Genomic DNA, 22,635 nt, shown 5'->3' on the forward strand with positions numbered 1-22,635 from the left:
AAAAAAAAAAAAAAAAAAAGAAGGGCTCGCCTCTGGCTCTTAAGAACTCATAAGGTTAAAATTCTCTCACATAAAACGGAAACTACAATGCAAACTGCAAAAATAAAAACTTCAAAGATTCCAGAAGACCTATTAACAATGTCAGGTATCAGGTACTTTCGTACATTAGCTTTGCCCCCTTTGCTAATCATTTTGCTAAAAAATGCTTTTAGTGAGTATCTAATTAATTCATCTCCTTCCTTCATTACTGTCAAATCAAGAGATACACAAAAGTTGTTTTCTTAGAACATTCACATATTATTTTCCACTTGAAAACTACTGTTTCCATAGTAACCAGCACTGATGTCACAGAATTTTTGCTGTTCCCATTTAAAGAACACTGAGGCATAAAAATGTTATGAATTTACCTTAATAGATTAAACAAATGTAAAATAGATTACAAATGTATAAGCACAAGGTATTTTTCCCAAAGCTTATCACCAAATATTAAGCAGTTCTTAAAGCATACACTTAAACATAAGTGTACTCTGAGGGAAAAAATTTTCAACTAAAGTTAATTTAAATTAGTTTAAATGAGGATGCAGTTTATGAAGTCAATTTTGTTAGCTAGTTAAGAGATGCTAGAATAATGGCTCAGGGGACTCTAAGCAACAACACGGAAATTCAGAAAAATTCTACTTCGTGAATCAGCAACAAAGGTTTTTCTCGATTTTCTTCTAAAGTTAAGTCTTGTGGAAAATCTCACCCAAGTTACCCCAGGGGTCTTGCATCTGCTCTCAAGTACTTTTTTTGAGGGGGGGTGGGGAAGATATACTTTTGTTCTGCAGTCCCAGTTTTTGAAGAATCAGAGTACGCAATACTAAAAAAATTTTTAGGGAAGTTATTTATATGCTACAAGAATTCTTACACTTACGCACAGGGAAAAAAAAACGTTCCTTGTCCACTGAAGTACTATTTGAAACTGCCAAAAAAAAAAAAAAACGGAACAATCTAAATATTCATGGACAAATAAACCATGAAATAGAAAGCCAAGGGGCGCCTGAGTGGCTCAGTCATTAAACGTCTGCCTTCGGCTCAAGTCATGATCCCAGGGTCCTGGGATCGAGCCCCGCATCGGGCTCCCTGCTCCACGGGAAGCCTGCTTCTCCCTCTCCCACTCCCCCTGTCTGTGTTCCCTCTCTCGCTGTGTCTCTCTCTGTTAAATAAATAAAAAATCTTAAAAAATAAATAAAAAGAAATAGAAAGCCAAAATTAATGAGTAAGATATAAGTGTGTATACATGGATAAACTTCAAAACCAATGTCGAATGAAAAAAACAAATCAAATCACAAGTACATGCTCTGGGCCACTTACTAAAAACTTTTTAAATACAGCACAATACTGTATGTCATTTATTTTAAAAATACATATAAGGGGGCGCCTGGATGGCTCAGTTGGTTAAGCATCCAACTCTTGATCTCAGCTCAGGTCTTGATCTCAGGGCTGTGAGTTCAAGCCCCACGTTGTGGCTCTACACTGGGTGTGGAGCCTACTTAAAAAAAAGGATACATATTTTATAAGACTCAAAAAACCAGGAAACATGAATGCCAACTTCAAGATAAGTGTGTGGGGTGTGTGTGTGTGTGTGTGTGTGTGTGTGTGTGTGTGTGTGTGTGTGTGTGTGTGTGTGTGTGTGTGTGTGTGTGTGTGTGTGTGTGTGTGTGTGTGTGTGTGTGTGTGTGTGTGGTGTGTGGTATGTGTAGGGAGGGAAGAAAAGAAAAAGATTTTGGGAGAACCCTTCAACTTGTACAGTGACATTTCGTTTCTCTTTAAAAATGATTCAAAACAATTAGGGCAAATACTATGCATTAGATCTAGGCAATGGGCACTTGGACATCTATAACATTTTTCTATCATTTTTATAAGTTTGAAGTATGTTACAATCATTTTTAATGAAGACTTTTAAATTACTTCAGAATTTATTTCCACAGAAAAAGTAACTTCTATTTATTGAATGACTCTGACTTTAGGATAGACACTCTGACAGGAACCCTCTCAACGACCCTGAAACTTAGCAATTATTCCCATTTCAGAGTGAAGAAATACAGACAAAATTTTTTTTAAAAAAAGAGGGGCGCCTGGGTGGCTCAGTTGGTTAAGCGACTGCCTTCGGCTCGGGTCATGATCCCGGGGTCCTGGGATCGAGCCCCACATCGGGCTCCCTGCTCGGCGGGAAACCTGCTTCTCCCTCTCCCACTCCCCCTGCTTGTGTTCCCTCTCTCGCTGTGTGTCTCTCTCTCTCTCTGTCAATTAAATAAATAAATAAAATCTTTAAAAAATAAATAAATAAATAAAATTTTTTAAGAAAGAAAATGGAATATATGCATCAAGATTTCTATCTGGGTTTTTATATTAAGTCCATGCTGTTTCCTCTATACCAAACTTTCAATGTTACAGGGTAATTCTTACAAAAATCACTGTTCCCCAGTGGTACAGCCATGGGAAAGGAGACACAAATCAGTTCATATTTTGAAAAGATGTTTATCACTTAAATCCCTGATATCAGTTCATCTATTCTTATAAGTAAAAAATGACACGTACAGTTATGTATGGGCTTAACGAATTTAATTTTGTTTAGTTGGGAGAGGTGAACTGATAAACATCTAATATTTGAGATTTTTAGATCCTTAAAGTCCTGGATTAAACTGGAGTTCTGGAAAAAAAATAGAGTAACCAAAATAATCAAAACTACAGATACCTAAGTCTTCCTTGACAGATCAACAGGAAAAAAAAAAAATGTTTGCTATAGCACAGTCAGTCCGTATGTAATTTAATTATGGATCTGAGTTATACTGACAATATTAAAAAAAAATTTTTTTTTTAAGATTTTATTTATTTATTTGACAGAGAGAGAGATAGTGAGAGCAGGAACACAAGCAGGGGGAGTGGGAGAGGGAGAAGCAGGCTTCCTGCCGAGCAGGGAGCCCGATGTGGAACTCGATCCCAGGACTCTGGGATCATGACCTGAGCCGAAGGCAGACACTTAACGACTGAGCCACCCAGGCGCCCTATACTGACAATATTTAATCAGCCAAAACCACACCATAAAACAGTGTGTCCCATGTACACTAAAGCTTAAGAACCAGCTGGGTGGCTTGTTTGGAATACAGACTCTTGGACCTCAACTCCAGAGTTGATTCAGCGGATCAGAAGTGGAGTCCAGGAATCTACATTTGTAACAAGCACCCCACTGACAACCACCAAGGTCATTACTATGCAAGGAGGTTAAAGGACTAGAAGTGGGAGTGCATAAGTCTTTATTCCTTCAGCAAACATTCACTGAACACCTACAACATGGTTCTAAGAATTGCAAGATTCACTAATGAACAAATTAAAAAAAAAAAATCCTACCCTTAGGAGTTTATTACATCCTAAAGATGAGGAAATAGAAAACAAATATATGACATAGGCTAGTATTAAGTACTACAAAGAAAAATAAAGCAGGTTAAAGGAAATGAAAACAGGGGCTTGCTATTTCATAAAAGAATGATCAGGCAAAGCTTCCCTAATAAGGAAACATTTGAGCAGAGAACTGAAAGAAGTGGATATCTGGGAGAAGGGGTGAAAACATTATTCATAACTTTCTCACTCTTTGAAATAATTTAATGCATGAAATAATTTTAGGTGTACCTTCTACTATAGAAGAGGGAAAAACAGGGTCTATTCTGGGTTAATAACCACATAATATATCTCTTTAATCCTCAAAATCATTTTGTTGGGTAAACTATGAGTTTCCCTGTTTATATATAAAGGAGGACAATGAGGTTCAGATTAAGCAATTTGCAAGGACATATATTTCCTAAGTAATCAAATCTGTATGCACACTCAGGTCCTAGTCAAATCCATCATCTTCCAACTATGCCAAATGAGCATGTTTGCTGAATAAACTCAGAGCTGAATTGTTACGTGCTCAAGATTTCTAGAAAGCTGGAAAAAAGTACCAAAACCACAATTTGTTTAAAAAAATAAAGAGGGGTTTATTTCTCATCTTTATAACAAATCTTGGCATACAGCTATTCTTCCCTCTTTCCAAAAATTTCTCTGTCAAAATTTATTTATGCAGTCAGCAAAGCGTTTATACCATCGCCCAACAGGTGGGAAACAATCTTTTTTCTCTTCATAAGCTTTCTAGAAGGGCAAATTTTAAATTGCAGGCATTTAAAATGAGATACAATAAAATTATATTTGCCCATCTTTGATAAGATATGGATATATAATTTACATGTAAATAAATGTGTAATTCATTGTTTCATACAGTACACCTATACAATGTGTCATGAATAACTGAGGAAGGGCCCCCACCCCACCTACTTCAAGCTAGTAGTAATTAGAGAGCAAGGCATTATACTAGATACTAGAGAAATACAATTTGCTGATGATAATGGTTCTTACTCTCAAGGCTTCAACACAAACAAGTATAAGAGAACAGTAAAGAAAGCGCTATGTTAGATTATTTACCTAGTGTTATCAATGAAGACATCCTGGAGAAGGCTGCATCTCTGAGCCCTGAAAATCAGATTAAGGCTAACCTTAAAAGTTTAGGCTAAGAATACTGGGCATTATCCTGAGAGCCAAGGAAAATTTTGAGGCAGAGGAGTGACAGGATCAAAGCTGTGCTACAGAGATAAACCAAAAGTGATGAGTAAGAAGTATAATGAGAATCTGAAAACAGGGAAATCAGATATTAAGTAACTAGAAGAGCCTAAGCATAAGGTGAGAAGCCCAAAGTCAGAAGGTGACAGTAAAAATGGGAAGCACTGCATGTGAGAGCTAGCCAATTCTTCAACATCCTTCTCTGAACTAGGCAACAGAAAACACTAAATCATTCCATATTTCTATAAGGAACATATATTTTTCTTATAAGCCTTTATAAAACAACAATGCACTAAATTTCCATTTCCAAAAGTAATTTTGGCAGTTACTCTAAGACTTTCTAACACAGAGATCAGGAATCCATCAAAACCAGAGTAGGTTTCCTTGAATCAGGCAAACCACTGAATCATTCCCTTTTGGCCCCAAAATTAACTCAGTAGTGAGTTAAAGATATTAAATCCATAGAAAAAGCTACTGAAATTTGGGATAACCAGTGAGCAAAGGAGTCATTAATACACACACAGACCCAAGCTTAAATTTAGAATAAGGTTTTTATGACAAATCTCAGGTATCTGCCAAGACTCTGGAAATAAGTTGCTACATTCCATTTTGCCACAACTCTCTACCTCAGATGGCTCATTATAGCAGCACTTTATTTCTTAAAAAAAAAAAAAAAAAAGAAAGAAAATTATTTATTTGAGAGCGTGTGCACACCCCCACCCCCCGCAGGGAGAGAGGGACAAGCAGACTCCCCACTGAGCGTGGAGCCTGACAACACGGGGCTCAATCCCAGGACCCTGATATCATGACATGAGCTGAAGTCAGATGCCTAACCAACTGAGCCACCCAGATGCCTCTACAGCAACACTTAAAAAAAAAAACAAAGAGAGGTATACACTCAAATCCCAAACTTGGCTCAATACAGGCAAAATTCCTACTAAGAGAATAGCTGTAAGAAGAAGGGAACAGTGCAAAACAGACAAACATCCTTCCAAGTAGATATATGTGACTAATTTGAAAAACAAAAGGGATAAAAAAGTCAGAGGTTCTCACTATACTCTCTTTTTATCCTTTCTCTAGTTTGGCAACTTTTAAGAGTACACATCAGGATTCCTTGCGGTAGATAAATGCAGATGCTCAAAAACAGGGGTGAGGGAACACATCTCCATAGTTTTTAAGAAGTCACATTTACAGGTATTCAGAAAGTTTTTCCAGGAATCATCCAGTTATTTAAATCAATTCTTTGCTTGACTTGGCTACAAAAACAGCCCATATTCTCTTTTTATTACACATGCTCTACCACCATTTGATCCTTCAGTTACCTCTATCTAATTGCTTTTAAATATGTTTTAAACAAATTCTTAGAAAGGAGAGACAAGTGCTTAAACTATTTTGAAAAAACCTTACCAAACACTGCCTTTTTATCTTGAAACAAGTGGTATATCCTACACTCTGCCTCCTAAGACCCACCCATTCTTCAAGGCCTGACAAAGCCCACCCTCCTCCATGAAGTCTTCCTCAGTAACACTAGCACACAAGTAATTCCTACTTGGAAATTATAAACTTAAATGATACACTTTACTGACAAATATGCATAAGGTCTATTTGATCTCCCAACTACATGAAAGTTTAGAACAGGGATCTGTTCTACACTTTTCTACACAGGTACTCATTACAAGCAACTGAGAAGCCCTTTCCTAAGGTAGGTGCTCAATATGTCAACTGATAACATCAAGGGAAAAAAGCTAGTTCTTTATCTAAAAATGGTCTTGTATCAGCCTGCCCTCCTCCACCTCTTTACTCCCAAAGAAAACTAACTTCTTTACCCTGAAGGGGTGATAACTTTTTACACTCAATACAAGCCAAGTGCTTTTAAGACATTATCTTTTAATCTTAAACTTCCAAAGTAAGTTTTTTTCTTAGTTAAGGAAGCGGAAGCTTGGTGGTGTTGACAATCCGAACCAAGCGCCTAAACTAGAAGCTTCTACCACACTACGGGGCACCAAAGCAGACACCCATACTCTGCCATTAAAGAGTGAGGAATAAAAAAATTTTCAGGAAGAATTCAAAACAGTTAAAAACAAAACAAAACCCTATGGCACCATACCTAAAAATTCAGAAGAGACCAGCACCAATAAGTTGAAAAGTTACCAAATTAAGAAAAACACTCATACGCAACCATTTTAAATGTTTTTTTTTTCCCGAAAACACAATATTCCCCCCAAAATCCCACAAAATTAAAAAGCAAATATGAAAAAGAATTTCTTATGAACAAAAGGACTTTTACAAAGCAGTAAGAAAAACAGAGAAATGGTCCAAGAATATGAAAATGCAATTAATAAAAACAATTCACATTCAGTTACCATATTAAAATTTAAACATCAACTGTAATGAAAGAAATACAACAGTAAGATCCTTTACCTATGTGTTGGCATTTGTTTTTAAATAACACCACCCACTTGTGAACTAAAGTATTTGCAAACAAGTACAAACCTAACCCAAACGAACACAGAATAAATCAGAACTTTCTGAATGGATTTGCTGATGTGTCTTCAATATTGAAAAGTATAGGTGGTTCAACCCAGAAATATACTTTTAAGACCTTATCCTAAAGGTCAAGATTTATCTACAGATGTTTAGCCAGCATTATTCACAAGAAATAACCCCATATCTAGAAGGAGGATTAGTTTAGTACTACAATGCCATTTTAAAAAAATCATGTTGTAGACATTATTTAATCACACAGGGAAATACAATATGAATGAAAAAGTAAGTTACAAAATTACAGTAAGATCCCAATTTAGAAAAAATTAAATTATGCATTAAAAAAGGGTATATACTAAAAGACATATACCAGAATGCTAACAGTGCTTACCACTAGTTGATATGATTTTTACTTTCTTCTTTTTTATTTGTATTTTCCAAAGTATCTACAAAGATTTACTGCTTTTGAAATTTAAGAAAGAAAAATTAAAACTTTTACAAGGTATAAATTACCCATGACTTATATTAGATTAAGAGCCATGATCACAAGCTCTAATCAATCACAAGTTTAGCTGTAATTTAAAGGCAGTAAATTTCTATCTTAATATCTAATTGTAAGACTTTTGGCATCAACAACATTGTTCAACCTTTCCGAGAACTTCTAGCCTACACTTCAGAATTTGCAAAACAATACCCAAGGCCACTGCCATTCTCCTGCAATAAAAAGCCTCTCAACTCTAAACAAAAACTCCACAAGATCATATTGTAGTATCTATTTTAAAATTAAAGTGCTGGGGCGCCTGGGTGGCTCAGTCGTTAAGCATCTGCCTTGGGCTCAGGTCATGATCCCAGGGTCCTGGGAGCCCCACATCCGGCTCCCTGCTCAGCCAGGAGCCTGCTTCTCCCTCTCCCGCTCCCCCTGCTTGTGTTCCCTCTCTAGCTCTGTCTCTCTCTCTCTGTGTCAAATAAATAAATCTTTAAAAAAAAAAATTAAAGTGCTGATGAAAAGAGCAATTTCTGAAGATGTGATTAATAACTTACGTTCAAAAAAATCTAACAAGGGTAATTCGTGTCAGTTTCTCTACAATTTACTTCAAAAACAACTCACCCCCCCTTTCTGATAAAAGTAAACTTAATCCAAGTTTTAATATCTCATAAACCCATTCATTCAAATATGAAATGAGCTCATTTAGCATGCCAATTCCATCCCCCTTTTAAAAGAGTTTCGTGGGGCGCCTGGGTGGCTCAGTCATTAAGCGTCTGCCTTCGGCTCAGGTCATGATCCCAGGGTCCTGGGATCGAGCCCCGCATCGGGCTCTCTGCTCAGCAGGTAGCCTGCTTCTCCCTCTCCCACTCCCCCTGCTTGTGTTCCCTCTCTAGCTGTGGGTCTCTGTCTGTCAAATAAATAAAATCTTTAAAAAAAAAAAAAAAGTTTCATTATAGAAGGCTTTAAGGTTTCTAAAGTGCCTTCAAAGATTATCTATTTAATAATCAAAAAAAAGAAAAAAACAAAAACCTTTAAGTTTGCTAAGGCAGATATTACCTACCAGGAAGGAAAAAATGTTATTACAGAGCTAGTATTATAATCCAAGCCTCCATTCTAATTCCATTCTGAAGATCATAAGTTTATAGAATTCAGAAGTTAAAATATATCCTAATCACTATTCATGACTCTAAATGATTACACGTAGGGGGAAAAAAGCTTTTAATGGGATTCACAATTTGTGGGGGGAAAAGCTTTTAATGGGATTCACAATTTGTGTACCTTCAAATCAATCATTCTTTAGGCATTTTTGCACAAAACAGACCCTAGTTAGATTCTGCACATTTACTATCTGAAAAGTAAATGCACTCTACTTGAAAACTGCCATGACCTTAAGAAATTACTTCATATTGAATCCTATATTGAAAATAAACAATTTCAGAAGATTATTTTGCTATGATTGATTCTCTAAAGCGCAAGTTTATTAAAATGAAGCTGGTGAAAAGTATGAATGTATATTTTTATCTTACAAAAACTGAACAAAGGTTTTTCAAGTTGTGTATTTTGAAACTTAAAACTTTTTGTTCAAAATAACTACACATTATAGCAATACTACCATCAACAGAATGTCTGCCACTGGGTTAAGCACTTTTTTCACATTTAGTACTTGCAATATCCCTAATCATGAACACATTATCAGCATTTTACAGGTAAAGTTAAAAATTTACCTACCACCTCTGCCCAAACTAAACCTTTGTCCACACTGCAGGAAAAAAAAATTAGAAGAAACTGATTGCAAATACACACATGTATATACAACAGCATAAGTAGCCAAACAGGCACATTCTTACATAAGCATTACAGTCTCTTACACAGGCAGCTTTACAATTTATAAAACATTTGTACCTATCACTGCCACTGTTGTTTGTTTCCCACAACAGTCCTATTATGCGATTACTATCACTGCTGTGTGTGAGGGGTTTCAAGGCTCAGAGAGTTAAGTCAGCTTTTGATTCCTTTCCTCATTCTTTTCCACTGCATTAACTTACTTCTATATAATTAAAAAAACATTGCCCCCACAATCAGAGCATTATGCAATAAAAGGAGGAAATGTACTATAGACCCTTGATATGCATCCTTCATAAATTACATAGCTCACAAGTTATTAGTTACCGGTTATTTTGACTCTAGTCATAGAAATATAATTTGTATGAATAATTTTCATTAAGCTGGTACATTACCAAGGAATCCCCTAAATCCTACTTGTACTGGCCGGAAAACTAAACCCCAAATCAGTCAAAGTGCATACTACCTCCTTGGGAAAACAAAGTACATATATGTTAGTCTTTCATGACTTAACAGTTGCTTCTAATAGATTACCATCTGCCCATAAAACCAACTACCTACAGCTATCTGTCCCACAGTAGATAGAGAGGGTGGTTACTTAAGTACACATTTTACAAAAATCTACCTAAGTTTAGCAAATATGTGTACACCTAAACACACAGAGATATGATTACCAATAACTTGAAAAATCATTTGTAAAATAGTTATCTTGGCTTTACACTTATTTCATACTTCTTAATGTCCTTAACAAGCAAAATTGTTCTACTTCATGAATTCTACTTCTTTCTACATCTACCTTCTCCCTTCTTACTTGAAAATTTCCCACTCCACTTAGTGACTTGCTCTATCTTTACTTATTAACCGCCCCAATTTCTCATTAGTATGACTTCAGACATCATTCATTCAACAGTTTTACCGAGACATTTCTAATTGTGTATTTGATAATTTTCAATGAAGAAAGGCTCCTACTCTCCTCCAAGTCCACAGCACTAAGACTGCCTCTGAGTAGTTTCTTTGACTGTAGACAAGTTAAAATCACTCCCTCCAATGGGATTCCCTCAAAGGAAGATTTTAAGGGGGGCAAAAAAAAAAGGCAAGATGTTTAAAGCGCTTTATAAAATATCAAGGATTATGCTATTGCCATCATTATTTTCAGGATAGTGGGGGGTTTTTTGGCTATTCATTTTTAAAGCTATAGAGAAAGCACTCAACCATTCTTTCTATAGGAGGGGTGGTGAGTGAAGGAAAGAATGTTAGGGTTCGAAGCCATATGGCCAAGAAAGAATTCTTGAGACATCTTTGGTGCAAAAAGGTGATTTTATTAAATCACAGGGACAGGACCCATGGTTTATTAAAGCACAGGGTCAGGACCCATGGGCAGAAAGAGCTGCACTGGGGTCACGAGGAGTAGCCCATTACATACTTTCAAGTTGGGAAGGGTTAGAGATAGCGTAAGTCTCTAAGGAATTTTGGAAGCAAGGTTTCCAGGACCTTGAGGGGGCGAGCTATTGTTAGGAAAAGATCATTTATTACTGTCTAATAACCGGAGTCACGAGACCCTTCAGATGTGTATCGGTGGTCCATATGCTTGGGGGATGATTGCCAACAAGTATCTTGGGGGTTTAGAGATAAAGGAAATTTCTAAAAGAATTTTTACATGTTAAAGTAGACTTACAGGATCCTGAGGGTCAGGCTAAGACTGCCTTTTGCCCTTAGCAAAGTATTAACAATTGAGGCAGTTGAGTCCCTAGAGGAATGTCACTCCGCCTGTTTCAGGGACTTGTCAACGAGCTGTAGGTAGTAAGGAAATTTAATTTCTCTTCTGTCTCTGTTTCCCACATCAGGAACAGTAAAGGAGAGGAAGAAACTTACATGAGTAATGAATTCATTGGGGGATTAAGTTCAGTGACTCAACATTCACATCTATCGTCCTTAATAACACACCTGGATTTTAAAACACTAAAATGGTCATACAATCAGAATACCATTACACTTAAAAAAAAAAAAAAGACTACTTCCCTGCAGCCACCCCAGAAAAAAAACCTCCCTCTGTAAAGCAGTAAATCACCATTACAAAAAAGTTTTAACTTCCAATCCCATTCCTTACATTTGTCTCTTAACCTTGAGAGCCTGCCAAGAGGCTCTGCTTACAATTGTGCGTCAAATAGGTCTTCCAATTGAGCATAAACAGATTTTTAAAATGCAACCACGAACTGAACGGACCACTTTATGTATTCAGAGAGGAGCCACCCATCACCACAAAGGAAATACCAGTGTAAAAATCAGCAATTCAGAGGTTGCAGTATTTAGTATAGCTCATGATCAACCTTGTGCAACCACTACCAACAGAGTGTGTTGTCATGCATCAAAAAAACCAATACAATTTTATTCTCTAATGAGTATCAATAAAAGAAGTGATGGAAACATCAAAAACACCAACACAATTTTATTCTCTAATGAGTATCACTAAAAGAAGTGATAGAAACCACAAAAAAAAAAACGCATCTTGCTAAAGAGTCTCGAAATTGTAAAAATATGCCTTGAACTACAGCATGGAACGAGGTGACAGTCTTCCAGGTACTCTTTAACAACTGCTTAATATCAGACAGATGGAAAAAGCACAATTTTGGAAAAGGTCTAACAATTTCAAGAAAGTTACTTTCATCTGTGAATATTTAAAAACTTTACCCTAAAGTTAAAACACACTGGCAAACTAAAATCGAATCCCAAAATAGGTGCGCCCAACTTAAAGCCAGAATCTCATTTTAACTCACGGTATATTTTCCCTGTAATAAATACCTCTTTGCTGTATGTAAGACAGCTCTTTCTTCCCCAAATAAAGAATTTCCAAGAGATTTAATCATCCTACAAAGCCATTAAAATACAAGAGTACGTAAGTGCTTTACAAAGATCCTACATTCCTAAAGAGCGTAAGGATTTCTCTTAAGAAACACAGAGCACCTTCCTTAGACTAAACTACTAGAGTGGCACCTGACTCACCCCAACTCAATTCAAGTTTACTTATCCAGAAAGCAGAGGGAGACAGAGAGTTCCTTATACACTGTCAAAAATAGCCGAGTCCCTACTCACTCGCAGCCTGTTGGCTCTGACTTTAAAACACAAATCTTAAGAAGTTTTATTTGGATTTTAATGTCGTATTGAGTGACTACAGAGCAAATGAAAAGGTTTCAGGCAGTCATTTGATAGGTATGGTTATCAAGGGAAGGGATACCTCCAAGGGGGGGGGGGAACACACAAAAACCTGTGAGTAGCAGAATGTTCAATAAATGGCGAGCCCTATGTATCAACTCTTAAGAATCACATCTCAATGTACCACAAAATAAAAACGATGTTCATAACCATGACTAAGTCATAAAGTTATGCTTCTAGTAAGGCAAGTACATAATCACTTTGAAAATACATCTAAAACAGTTACCTTAAAATATATATAAATAAATAAGTGCAAGAGCGAACACACAACATACACACCCGTCGGGTCCAAAAGATCTAAATCAATCCATCAGCATTCCAAAACTAATTACTTGAGAATTCCAACCAGAAGAGATCTAAGGCAAAACCTCTGGGGGGGGAAGGGGGGTATTTTTCTATGTAAACAGTTCTGTCAAGTGCTTTTGTTGGCAAGCAATAATAAAATAAGCTTTATTTCCGGTTCTTTCTCCCGTATCAAAACTCTAGTTTGTCATCACCTCTGACATACGTTCAGCACATCCAAAGGTTACTATGAATGATGCAATATATTTCACGTAAACTTTTCTATTGAAGTTAGTCTTCACGGATAACACCTTATCAAAATGTTTTACATTTCATCTTACAAAACCTTTATCAGACTGTGGAAAGAGAGGAATCTGAAGAACACAAGTTCACATTTAGTGTAGTTTATAAACTCTTATGTATGCCATGGCCGTACTTAACTAACCGTAAGCTTTTACTATTTATAAGCCTTTGAAAAACTTTATGCCTTTAAGTACTATCAAAATTCTCAATCAGGATTTCATGCGTTCAATTCACACCAGAGCGAAAGATCAAATGCTGAACTCCTAAAAATAGGGGTGTTATGAGAGGGACACACAACACTCCGCTGCCAAAGCAAACGCGTCTTGGAGGGAGCAGGGGCGCTCCTTGTACACGTACAGTAGCAGCTCACATTCAGCAAAATCGGGGAGCGAAGGATCAGGTGACTTCACACCGCAGACACTTCAGTCTGACCGGGCCTTACTATGCCGTCTGAGTGACTAGTAAACTGCTCACAACCCTAGTTTAACAACTAAGTCTGGACTTGCATCCTAGCCACGCGCAACCCGCGCCAATGGGTTCGGAGGCCGAGAAGCCCTAGAACGCGAGCCCCGGGGCACAGCCCTGGCCTGCGGACTGCGGTTCCCTCCTGGAAGGGTGTCTGGAGAGCTTTCCGACCTGGCAGCGAGGTGTCTGCTCCCCCCGCGCGCTCCCCGTCCTCCTCCTCCGTGGGGGCCCATAAAGCTCTGGCCACCCCTACCTCCCTTTCTGACAGAGGAACAGAGAGCAGAGTGCCCGCCAAGAGACAGATCGCCCTGCCGCGTCCGGAGCTCTCCTGCACCTAGCCGCGGCGTCACCGACCTCCCCGCGCCCCAGGTCTGCGACCCCAGCTCAAGGCCGCCCCCTCAGGTCGGGGCGGACGCGCCGGCAGCCACACGGAGGCAGCCACGCGGCGGGCGGGAGGGCAGGGGGCCGGGCCGGGCGCAGACGCGCTCGCCGCCCGTTCACCCGACAGCAGCGGGAGCCGCGGCCCCAGGGCCGCCCTTTCAGGCCGCGCGCCGCGGAAGCTCGGCACGCTGCGGGGGCTAGGCCCGGCGGCCGTCAGACGCGGCGGCAGGAGGAGAGCTGAACCAGCCGCGGACGACGACCCCGCCGCCTGCGGCCGGTGCCCGCGGGTCCGAGCGGCCCGCGCCCTCTCCGCACCCGGGCCTGCGGCCTCCGCTCCCCCGGCGCGTACCTAGGAAGGTCGTGGACGAGACGTGGTTGACCCCGGTGCTTGGGTCGCTAGTCCGCCGCCGGCGCCGCAGCCCCTCGTGCGGCTGCAGCCTCCGCGCTGCCTCGTCCCCCTCCGCCATCTTGTACCGATTTAAAATTAACTCCCCACTGACGTCAAACGCCGCCGCCGCTTTATCAACCTCCCGGGAGCCGGCGGGGCGCCCTTGGGTCCTAGCGCCGCCAGTAGCCAGCTCCTCCTTGTCCTCCCCACGCTCTCCCCCGTCCCGCCCATCGGCGCCCTCGCTCCGCCTCCGCTCTGCCAACCTCCCTGCCTGCCTGCCCGCCCGCCAGTCGCTAGGTTTTCCTGGCCTTCCACTTCTAGAAGGGATTGGGCGGCGCCCCCGCCGCAATCGCCTCGCACCGCACCGCTCTGAGCTCAGTACCACACCCCCTTAGCGCTGAGCCGGTCCGTGTAAACGCAGAAGGGATCTCCAGAGAACCAAGTCCCTCCTTCCCAGTTCAGTAACCCAATTCTTTTTACTGCTCTTCTTCATAATCGTTAACTCGTGCCCTGCACTTGAGGTTGCTTTCACACGCCTTTCTCTTTTTTATCCCCCACCTTCTCCCCCACAGCTATTTTCCTCCTGCCTGTCTGCCCCCCTCCCAAGCTTTTCCTTTTGATCTTTCCTCGTCCAAGTCCCTAATGTTGCTTCCCCTCCGGAGACCATCCTATGGTTTATTTGCAATAGTTCCCATCTGTTATGAGACCCTCCACCTATCTTCCTGTCTGTGCATACCGTTTCCTGCTCCTAGTACCTGCAGGGACAAGCCAGAAAGCACTGTCATCAGAAAATGAATTGTAGCAGGTCCTTTACCAACTATGATGAACCTTCTTGTGAGAATCCAGTGATATCCTGTAGAAAGTTAAGGTCACTTTTTAAAATAAATACCAGCCTGTGGAAACTTCTGTGAAACACGATCTCTTTTCTTTTGGATTTTTTACCATATCACCAAAGCATTAAAAACTTCTTTTCTTGGTAGAGATAGGTGTCCAGGTGTCCAGATTGCTGTCTTGTCCAGGTCTTCTCACAAGTCTAAAAATCACGGCTTTTCATCCTGCATAATCTCTAGAAAAGCACTGGTGTCCTGAAAACTTGCACAGTGCCATTTTATCTGGGTTTTCATTGGGCTGTCGATTTATTCATCTGTTTTCTGTCTTTATGGAAAGGGATTTGGAGCTCCTCCTGGACTTCCTACTCCCTGCATCCTGGTTCAGTGCCCCTAAGCTCCCAGCCATGAGCCTGGCTTGATAATGGATTTTCATTCATAATCTCCCTATGCGGCATCTATTTAATGTTGTCCACAATCTGCTTTATGCAAGGTATCATCTTGGGCATGAAAGAAGATGCAAAAATGAGTATTTTTGCAGTCAAAGAATAACCTTAGAGTTAGCAGTTAACGTAGTACTCAGTGCACCCCATCACGGACCCCCAGGGACCTAAGGCTACACCCCTTCTAGTCTATTGACCTAACTGCTTTCCTTTTCACTATTAGACACTAGGCTGCTGCTACAGTGCCCTGAGCAGGTCCACACAACTCCTGACTTTCAGGAGTGTAGAGAAGCCAAATGGAAGTATAGTCAAGAGATTGAGCATTGTCCCACAGTCGCCCCAAATCTGTGCATGTTGGAAAGTCCTTTCTTCATTTTCCCCAGTTGGCTACCCGTCTTCAGTTTCTAATCCCAGTGAAACCTCAGTGTCACTTCAGACTTCTCTCTCCTCTCTCCTCCCCTCTGCACCAAACAAGTCTGTGTGAAGTTGGTTCTGACTTCTAAATCTCTGTCCAGGTCACCTCCTCTCCATCCCCTCAGTCTCCCTCTTGATTCAGCACCATCATGTCCCACTACCCTGAGGTAACGTTGCTGTGGGTCCTCCACCCAGCCACTGGCTTAAGTTTTCTTCAATGCAGATCGGTTGATGTGATTTCTCTGCTCAGGATAAAGTCCAAACTCTTCAGAATAGTTGACAAGGCCTTTCATGATTTGGGTCCTACCTATGTATTGAGCTTCATTTTTCACTACTCTGTCACTCATTCCTCATTTTTTTTTTCATTTAACAAATGAATTTTGACACTGTCGTGTGTGCTGAACAACAAATAATGAACATGACAGACAAAACTGGTTTACTTAGCTGTTTGTTTTTTCTTTCTACAGCCCACACAGACCCCTCCAGCACAAGAAAGTGAGCTTCAAGGGCTCAAAGATCTATCTTACTCAGGGGTAACTGGCTGGCTCAGTGGTAGAGCATGTGACTCTTGACCTTGGGGTCTTAAGTTCAAGCCCCATGTGGAGTGTGGAGATTACTTTAAAAAAAATTCTGGTTCTACCGCTGATTCACCTAATGTTTCTAAACGTCCAGGTCTCATTTTTAATAACTAACTATATATAACAAAATTCTTATGGGATCAAATCAGTATATTTCAGAGCCTTTTCTTGATTGCTAACTAGCTAACATTTATGAAATGTACTTTACATATGTTAAGTCATTTAATCCTTAAAACAATCCTAAGAGGTAAATGCTGTTAATATTCTCATCTTACAGTTAGAACAACTAAAGCGCCAAGAGGTTTAAAACGTGCCTAAGTGGCAGGACTGGCATTCGAAGGCAGGCAGTCTGGTTCCAGAGTTTATGTTTGGATCCACTGTGACAGTGTTCAGTTTATACACTGTGGATTCCTGGAGGGCAGAAGCCATAGCTTATCCTTATAGCAGATACTTTGGGATTCTGCCTTCAGTTAGTGTAAATTGTATTAAAAACTATTTCTTCCAGGGGCGCCTGGGTGGCTCAGTTGGTTAAGCCACTGCCTTCGGCTCAGGTCGTGATCCTGGAGTCCCGGGATCGAGTCCCGCATCGGACTCCCTGCTCAGCAGGGCGTCTGCTTCTCCCTCTGACCCTCCCCCTTCTCATGCTCTCTCTCTCTCTCTCAAATAAATAAATAAAATCTTTAAAAAAAAAAAAAACTATTTCTTCCAAATAAACAACTTTAAACATGTTTAAATCCTATTAATAAATGGGCAGGGGCGCCTGGGTGGCTCAGTTGGTTAAGCGACTGCCTTCAGCTCAGGTCACGATCCTGGAGTCCCTGGATCGAGTCCCGCATCGGGCTCCCTGCTCGGCAGGGAGTCTGCTTCTCCCTCTGACCCTCCCCCCTCTCATGTACTCGCTCTCTCTCATTCTCTCTCTCTCAAATAAATAAATAAAATCTTTAAAAAAATAAAAAAATAAATGGGCAAAAGATGTCCACAGACAATTCGTAAAAAAATATGTTATAAAAATGGACCTTAAACATGTGAGAAAATACTCAGTTTCACTCATAATAAAATAAACGCAAATTAAAATAACATTGAGGCACCATTTTTCATGCATCAGTTTGGCAAAAATTCAAAAGCTTATGATGACACTGGCTTATGATGGCAAGGACATGGGGGAAAACAGGCACTCACACGTTGCTTTCTCACTGAGAATGCAAAATGGTACAACCCCTACGGAAAGGAATTTGGCATTGTCCAACAAACTTCATCTGCGTTTACACTTTGACCTGCCTATCACACTTTTGGCATTAACTCTGAAGGTACAACTCCAGTAATACAAAAAAATACATTTGCACAAGGTAAATCACTGCAGCATTATTTGCGGTTGCAAAATATTAGAAACAAGATATCCAAGCATAGGTGATCAGTTAAATAAACTATGATAAATACTCATGATGGGGCAATTTGTATCTGTAAAGAGAGAAGAGAAAGATCTCTATGAACTGGTATGGAGTAATTCCCAAGAGATATTCTTAAGTGGAAAAATCAAACTGCAGAATAGTATATGTAGTATGCTACCTTTTGTGTAAGAGGGAGAAATAAGAAAACATGTGTATATCCACTTACTTGTCCAAAAAGAAACTCAGAAAGGTTAAACAGAGAACAACAGTTAGTTCCCTCTAAGAGGGGGTGGTGGAGGGAATAAGAAGGAATACAGAATGGAGTGACACTTTTCTGAGTATCCTGTTTTACATAATGTTGACTTTTGAAAACATGGTCTACATGATCAAAACATAAAATTAAATCAACAAGGACAGGAAGGGGTTCCTAAAACTGAAAGCAAACCAAATAAATGATTATAACAGTATCAAAATGAATAACAGAGCCCCACTGAAGAGGGAGAAAAAGAGCCAACTAATCCAAGTAATTTACAAACATAGAATTGGACTATAAATATTTCTCAGTCTTGGTTGGGATAGGGTGAAAACAGCAAACAAATCCTGAACATTTTCCAGTAGGCTTGTTTTTGTAGAGGTATGGGCAAAGCAATTTTGAATCTATTTTAGATGTATTATAGATCAGTAAATGTATATATATTTATATGATATATATAATACTGATATATATTATATATGATCAATCTATATAAATATATTTACATAATATATGCATATATTAGATATTATATATATACAAATATATAAATATATTTTAGATGAGTTATAGATGAGTAAATGTGTTGATATTGTTGAGAGGTAGGGTTCTTAATGGGGAAGAATGGACATATAAATAATGAAAGGGGAAAAACAAGGTGGATCCTATGGGATGCAATAATTGGAGTTATTGATATGGACTGAAGATTTCTAAAACATGCATACATATATGTGTGTTTGCAAGTGTAAATATGCATGCATATACATATGTACAATATATACATGTATATACATGCATATGTTTCCTTTTCCTATCCACGAAAAAGGCCTATAAGCAAAGACACCCAGGTAGCAATGATCATACCTAGTGCCCAATCTTGGCCTCTAATACCATTCCCTACTAAAAGGAAGCAGAAGTCCATGGAGAAACCACTGGTTTCAAAGCTGAAGCAGGGGGGGAGTACAAGATGAGCCATGAGCATCATTTTTGTGTCAGAAGAAGGGAAGTACTCAAAAAAAAAAAAATGGGGCATGTCAAAAAGACACATAAGGGGTTCCCACTGGCCAAATTTGAAACAATTTGAGCACTAAAACAATTAAGGACAACAATGAATTATAGAAAATAAGAATCTATGAGTCTATAACCGATGATAGATTAGATAGGTAAATAGGTAGATGATGATAAATAGATGAACGGAGGACTCTTGTTAACAGTAGAATGCTGCGGGTTGACTGGTAAATGTGGAGACAGCGCTAGAGTTGAAGAGTCATCAATTTGCAATGCAACCATGATAGCAGAGAGTGGGTCAGACAAGAATCATCAATGGATGCTAAATCTAGGGGCAAAGATTTGATGACGAGTCAAATATTTGCATGTCTTAAAGTTTCTCTTCACATTTGCTTATTAATTGCAAGAGAAAAATAGAAACCAAAATTAGACAACACCTTGAGTAGGTGATTAAAATTAGCATCTCCAGGGGTGCTTGACTGGCTCAGTTGGTAGAGCATGTGGCTCTTGATCTTGGAGTCGTTCAAGCCCCATATCGGGTATAGAGCTTACTTTAAAAAAAAAAAAAATTAATATCACCAATGAGGAAGCAGATGGACATCATGTGCCTTTAGAGCTGATGCCCAGAGAGAAACACAATATCACTTATGCAGTATGCCAGTCTGGAATGAACCTAACCATGAGGGAACCTAAGACTAACCTAAAACAAAAAAACATTGTATTAAAAAAAAAAAACAGAAGAGGGGATATATTCTTCAAAAGCATCCGTGTCACAAAAGACAAAGAATGACTGTAAAACTGTTCTAGATTAAAGGAGGCTAAAGAGACATGACAACTAACTAGATCAGATATTGATCTGATCCTAGACTGGATCCTGTATTGGAGGGGGAAATCCTATAAAGGACACTACTGAGTCAATTGGCAAAATTAGAATATGGATGGTAGATAGAAGTATCACATCAGTATTAAATTTGTAAAAGCAGGGGCGCCTGGGTGGCTCAGTTGGTTAAGCGACTGCCTTCGGCTCAGGTCATGATCCCGGAGTCCCGGGATCGAGTCCCACATCGGGCTCCCTGCTCGGCGGGGAGTCTGCTTCTCCCTCTAACCCTACCCCCTCTTGCGCCCTCTCTCTCACTCTCTTCTCTCTCTCAAAGAAATAAATAAAATCTTTAAAAAAAAAAATTTGTAAAAGCATATTTGTATTTATACAAAATACATACAGGAGTATCTTAGAGTAAAGGGCCAGTGTGTATAAAACTTCCCCTCAAATGGTTTAGAAAATATTAGGGAGAGAAGAAGAAGGCAGAAAAGAAGAAAGCAATGATAAAGCAGATGGGGGTAATAATAAAATATAAATATAAATATAAATATAAATATAAATATAAAATATAAATAATTAATAAAAATATTAATAATAGTGAGCCTGGATATAGAACATATAGGTGGTCAATGTTTATTCTTATTCTTGAAACCTTTCTGTAATTTTGAAATTATTGCCAAAATGGATTTGTTTGGGTTTTATAATTTTTAAAAATGTAAAATAAAAATTTAAATTGTTTCTTTTAAAGGCAAAACATCATCTCTCTTTGATTGGATTGAACATTGATCAGAACTTATACTTCATGGGACGCCTGGGTGGCTCAGTCAGTTAAGCATCTGCCTTCAGCTCAGGTCATGATCCCAAGATCCTGGGATCAAGCCCTGCACGGGGCTCCTTGCTCAGCAGGGAGACTACTTTTCCCTCTGCCTGCCGCTCTTCCTGTTTGTGCTCTCTCTCTCTCTTTCTGACAAATAAATAAATAAAATCTTTTTAAAAAATTAAAAAAAAACTTAACACTTCATGTATCACTGTGCAATTATTAAAAATAATCACCACTGACAACTCAGCAGTAGGAGGAAATTTTTATGTCAAACCGGAAAAAAATTAGATTACAACTATATAAAGATATGTGTGGACATAGAAAAAACTGGAAGGAGGTACGTTAAAAACTGGTAGAATGATATGGGGATTATATCTATTCTCTATTTTACAAATTTTTGGTAGTCCTACAAAATTGCCCATAATATTTTTAAAAATTACTTTGTGAGTGGCTCTTTGGGCTTCTAACAAATTTCTGTGATGGAGGATAGAAGAGACCTTAATTTCAGGAGGAAGGATCTAAGTTGGACATTCTAATGTCTAGGACTTCCTTCCTGGAAGAAATTTTAGAAAATATTGGCACAAGTCAGCAATAATAGAAAAATTTTAAACAGAATAACTAATGACCCGAAGTTTCTCAAATCCATTTCTGATATAGAGTTTGTTCCTTTTATATAGAATACTGCTAAAATACCTTGTTATATGCTTCACAGTTTATTCTAGAACAGAAGGAAAACTCTCAGCATATTCTCCAACCACACAGTCTGGATTTCCCAGCTGATTCTGCTTTCATACATAATCACCTATTCTGTATGAAATCGTGCATTCAGATGTTTAGTTGTGAATATGTCATCACTATCCTTTTAGGGGAATTGAAGAACTTTCTTCCCCATTTCCTCTACCCCTCTTAATAATTACTTGCTCCCTTTTCCTTTCTTCTCACAGAACCTCTAGAAGTTGCTTGACTTGCCTGAAAAGTCAGAAAGGAAGAATAAAGCTGATTTACAGAAAAGCCACAGACTCAATCCAAATATTTAACCTGAATCAAGAGTTTGTTCCAGTTGTCACGCAAAACTAAGGGAACAACCATTTCCCTGTTCTTGGCGATATTCTTTGAGTAACTGAGGTTGTCCAAAGGTTCTAATTCCAGTTCTGGGACCTAAACCGCCACCACAATCCGAAGAATGATAAACCTTTCCCCCATTTCATATTAATGGCAGGATCTTTACCAACTTGTCAGTTGAATCCTCCTTATGTCTGAGTGACATGCAGTTTGAAAGTCCGCTTTGTCAGGACATTGTCTATTTTATTATTGGCCTGAAGAATGTAATATTTAAAAAAGAAGATGAAAAGAAAAGAAAAAAGAAAAAAGCTCTAAAAGGATTATTCCACAAAGATTTATACATTGTCATTTACTCACTAAAAAATTGCCAAGACACATGGAAATAAACAGTTTATACACAGGACAGCATAGACCATTTGCTAAACTGAAGTTGATATAGTCAACCAAAAAGCTACTGAAGTCCTTACTGACCTGTAAGTTTACCTGAGAAGTCACTTCACTCTCTACTGGTTAGTGTAAGTACTCTTTCAGGAGATTCAAAATATAAT

General features: G+C 39.1%; 1 protein-coding gene across 4 annotated transcripts in view; it reads right to left on the reverse strand.

Moving 5' to 3' along the window:
• Positions 1-22,635, reverse strand: part of ATL2 (atlastin GTPase 2) — a 68,487-nt gene that overhangs the window by 45,121 nt on the left and 731 nt on the right. For 3 of the 4 annotated variants that reach the window (XM_021697321.1, XM_044918494.1, XM_021697323.2), the window contains exon 1: positions 14,436-14,621. The exons of the other annotated variant lie outside the window; for it this stretch is intronic. In XM_021697321.1, coding sequence (XP_021552996.1) covers positions 14,436-14,553 — 118 coding nt within the window. In that variant the 5' untranslated portion in view covers positions 14,554-14,621. Of the gene's footprint in view, positions 1-14,435; positions 14,622-22,635 lie in introns of those variants that run through there. 4 annotated transcript variants of the gene reach the window in all.

The sequence above is a fragment of the Neomonachus schauinslandi genome, chromosome 10, assembly GCF_002201575.2.
Source record: "Neomonachus schauinslandi chromosome 10, ASM220157v2, whole genome shotgun sequence".
Lineage (NCBI taxonomy): Eukaryota > Metazoa > Chordata > Mammalia > Carnivora > Phocidae > Neomonachus > Neomonachus schauinslandi.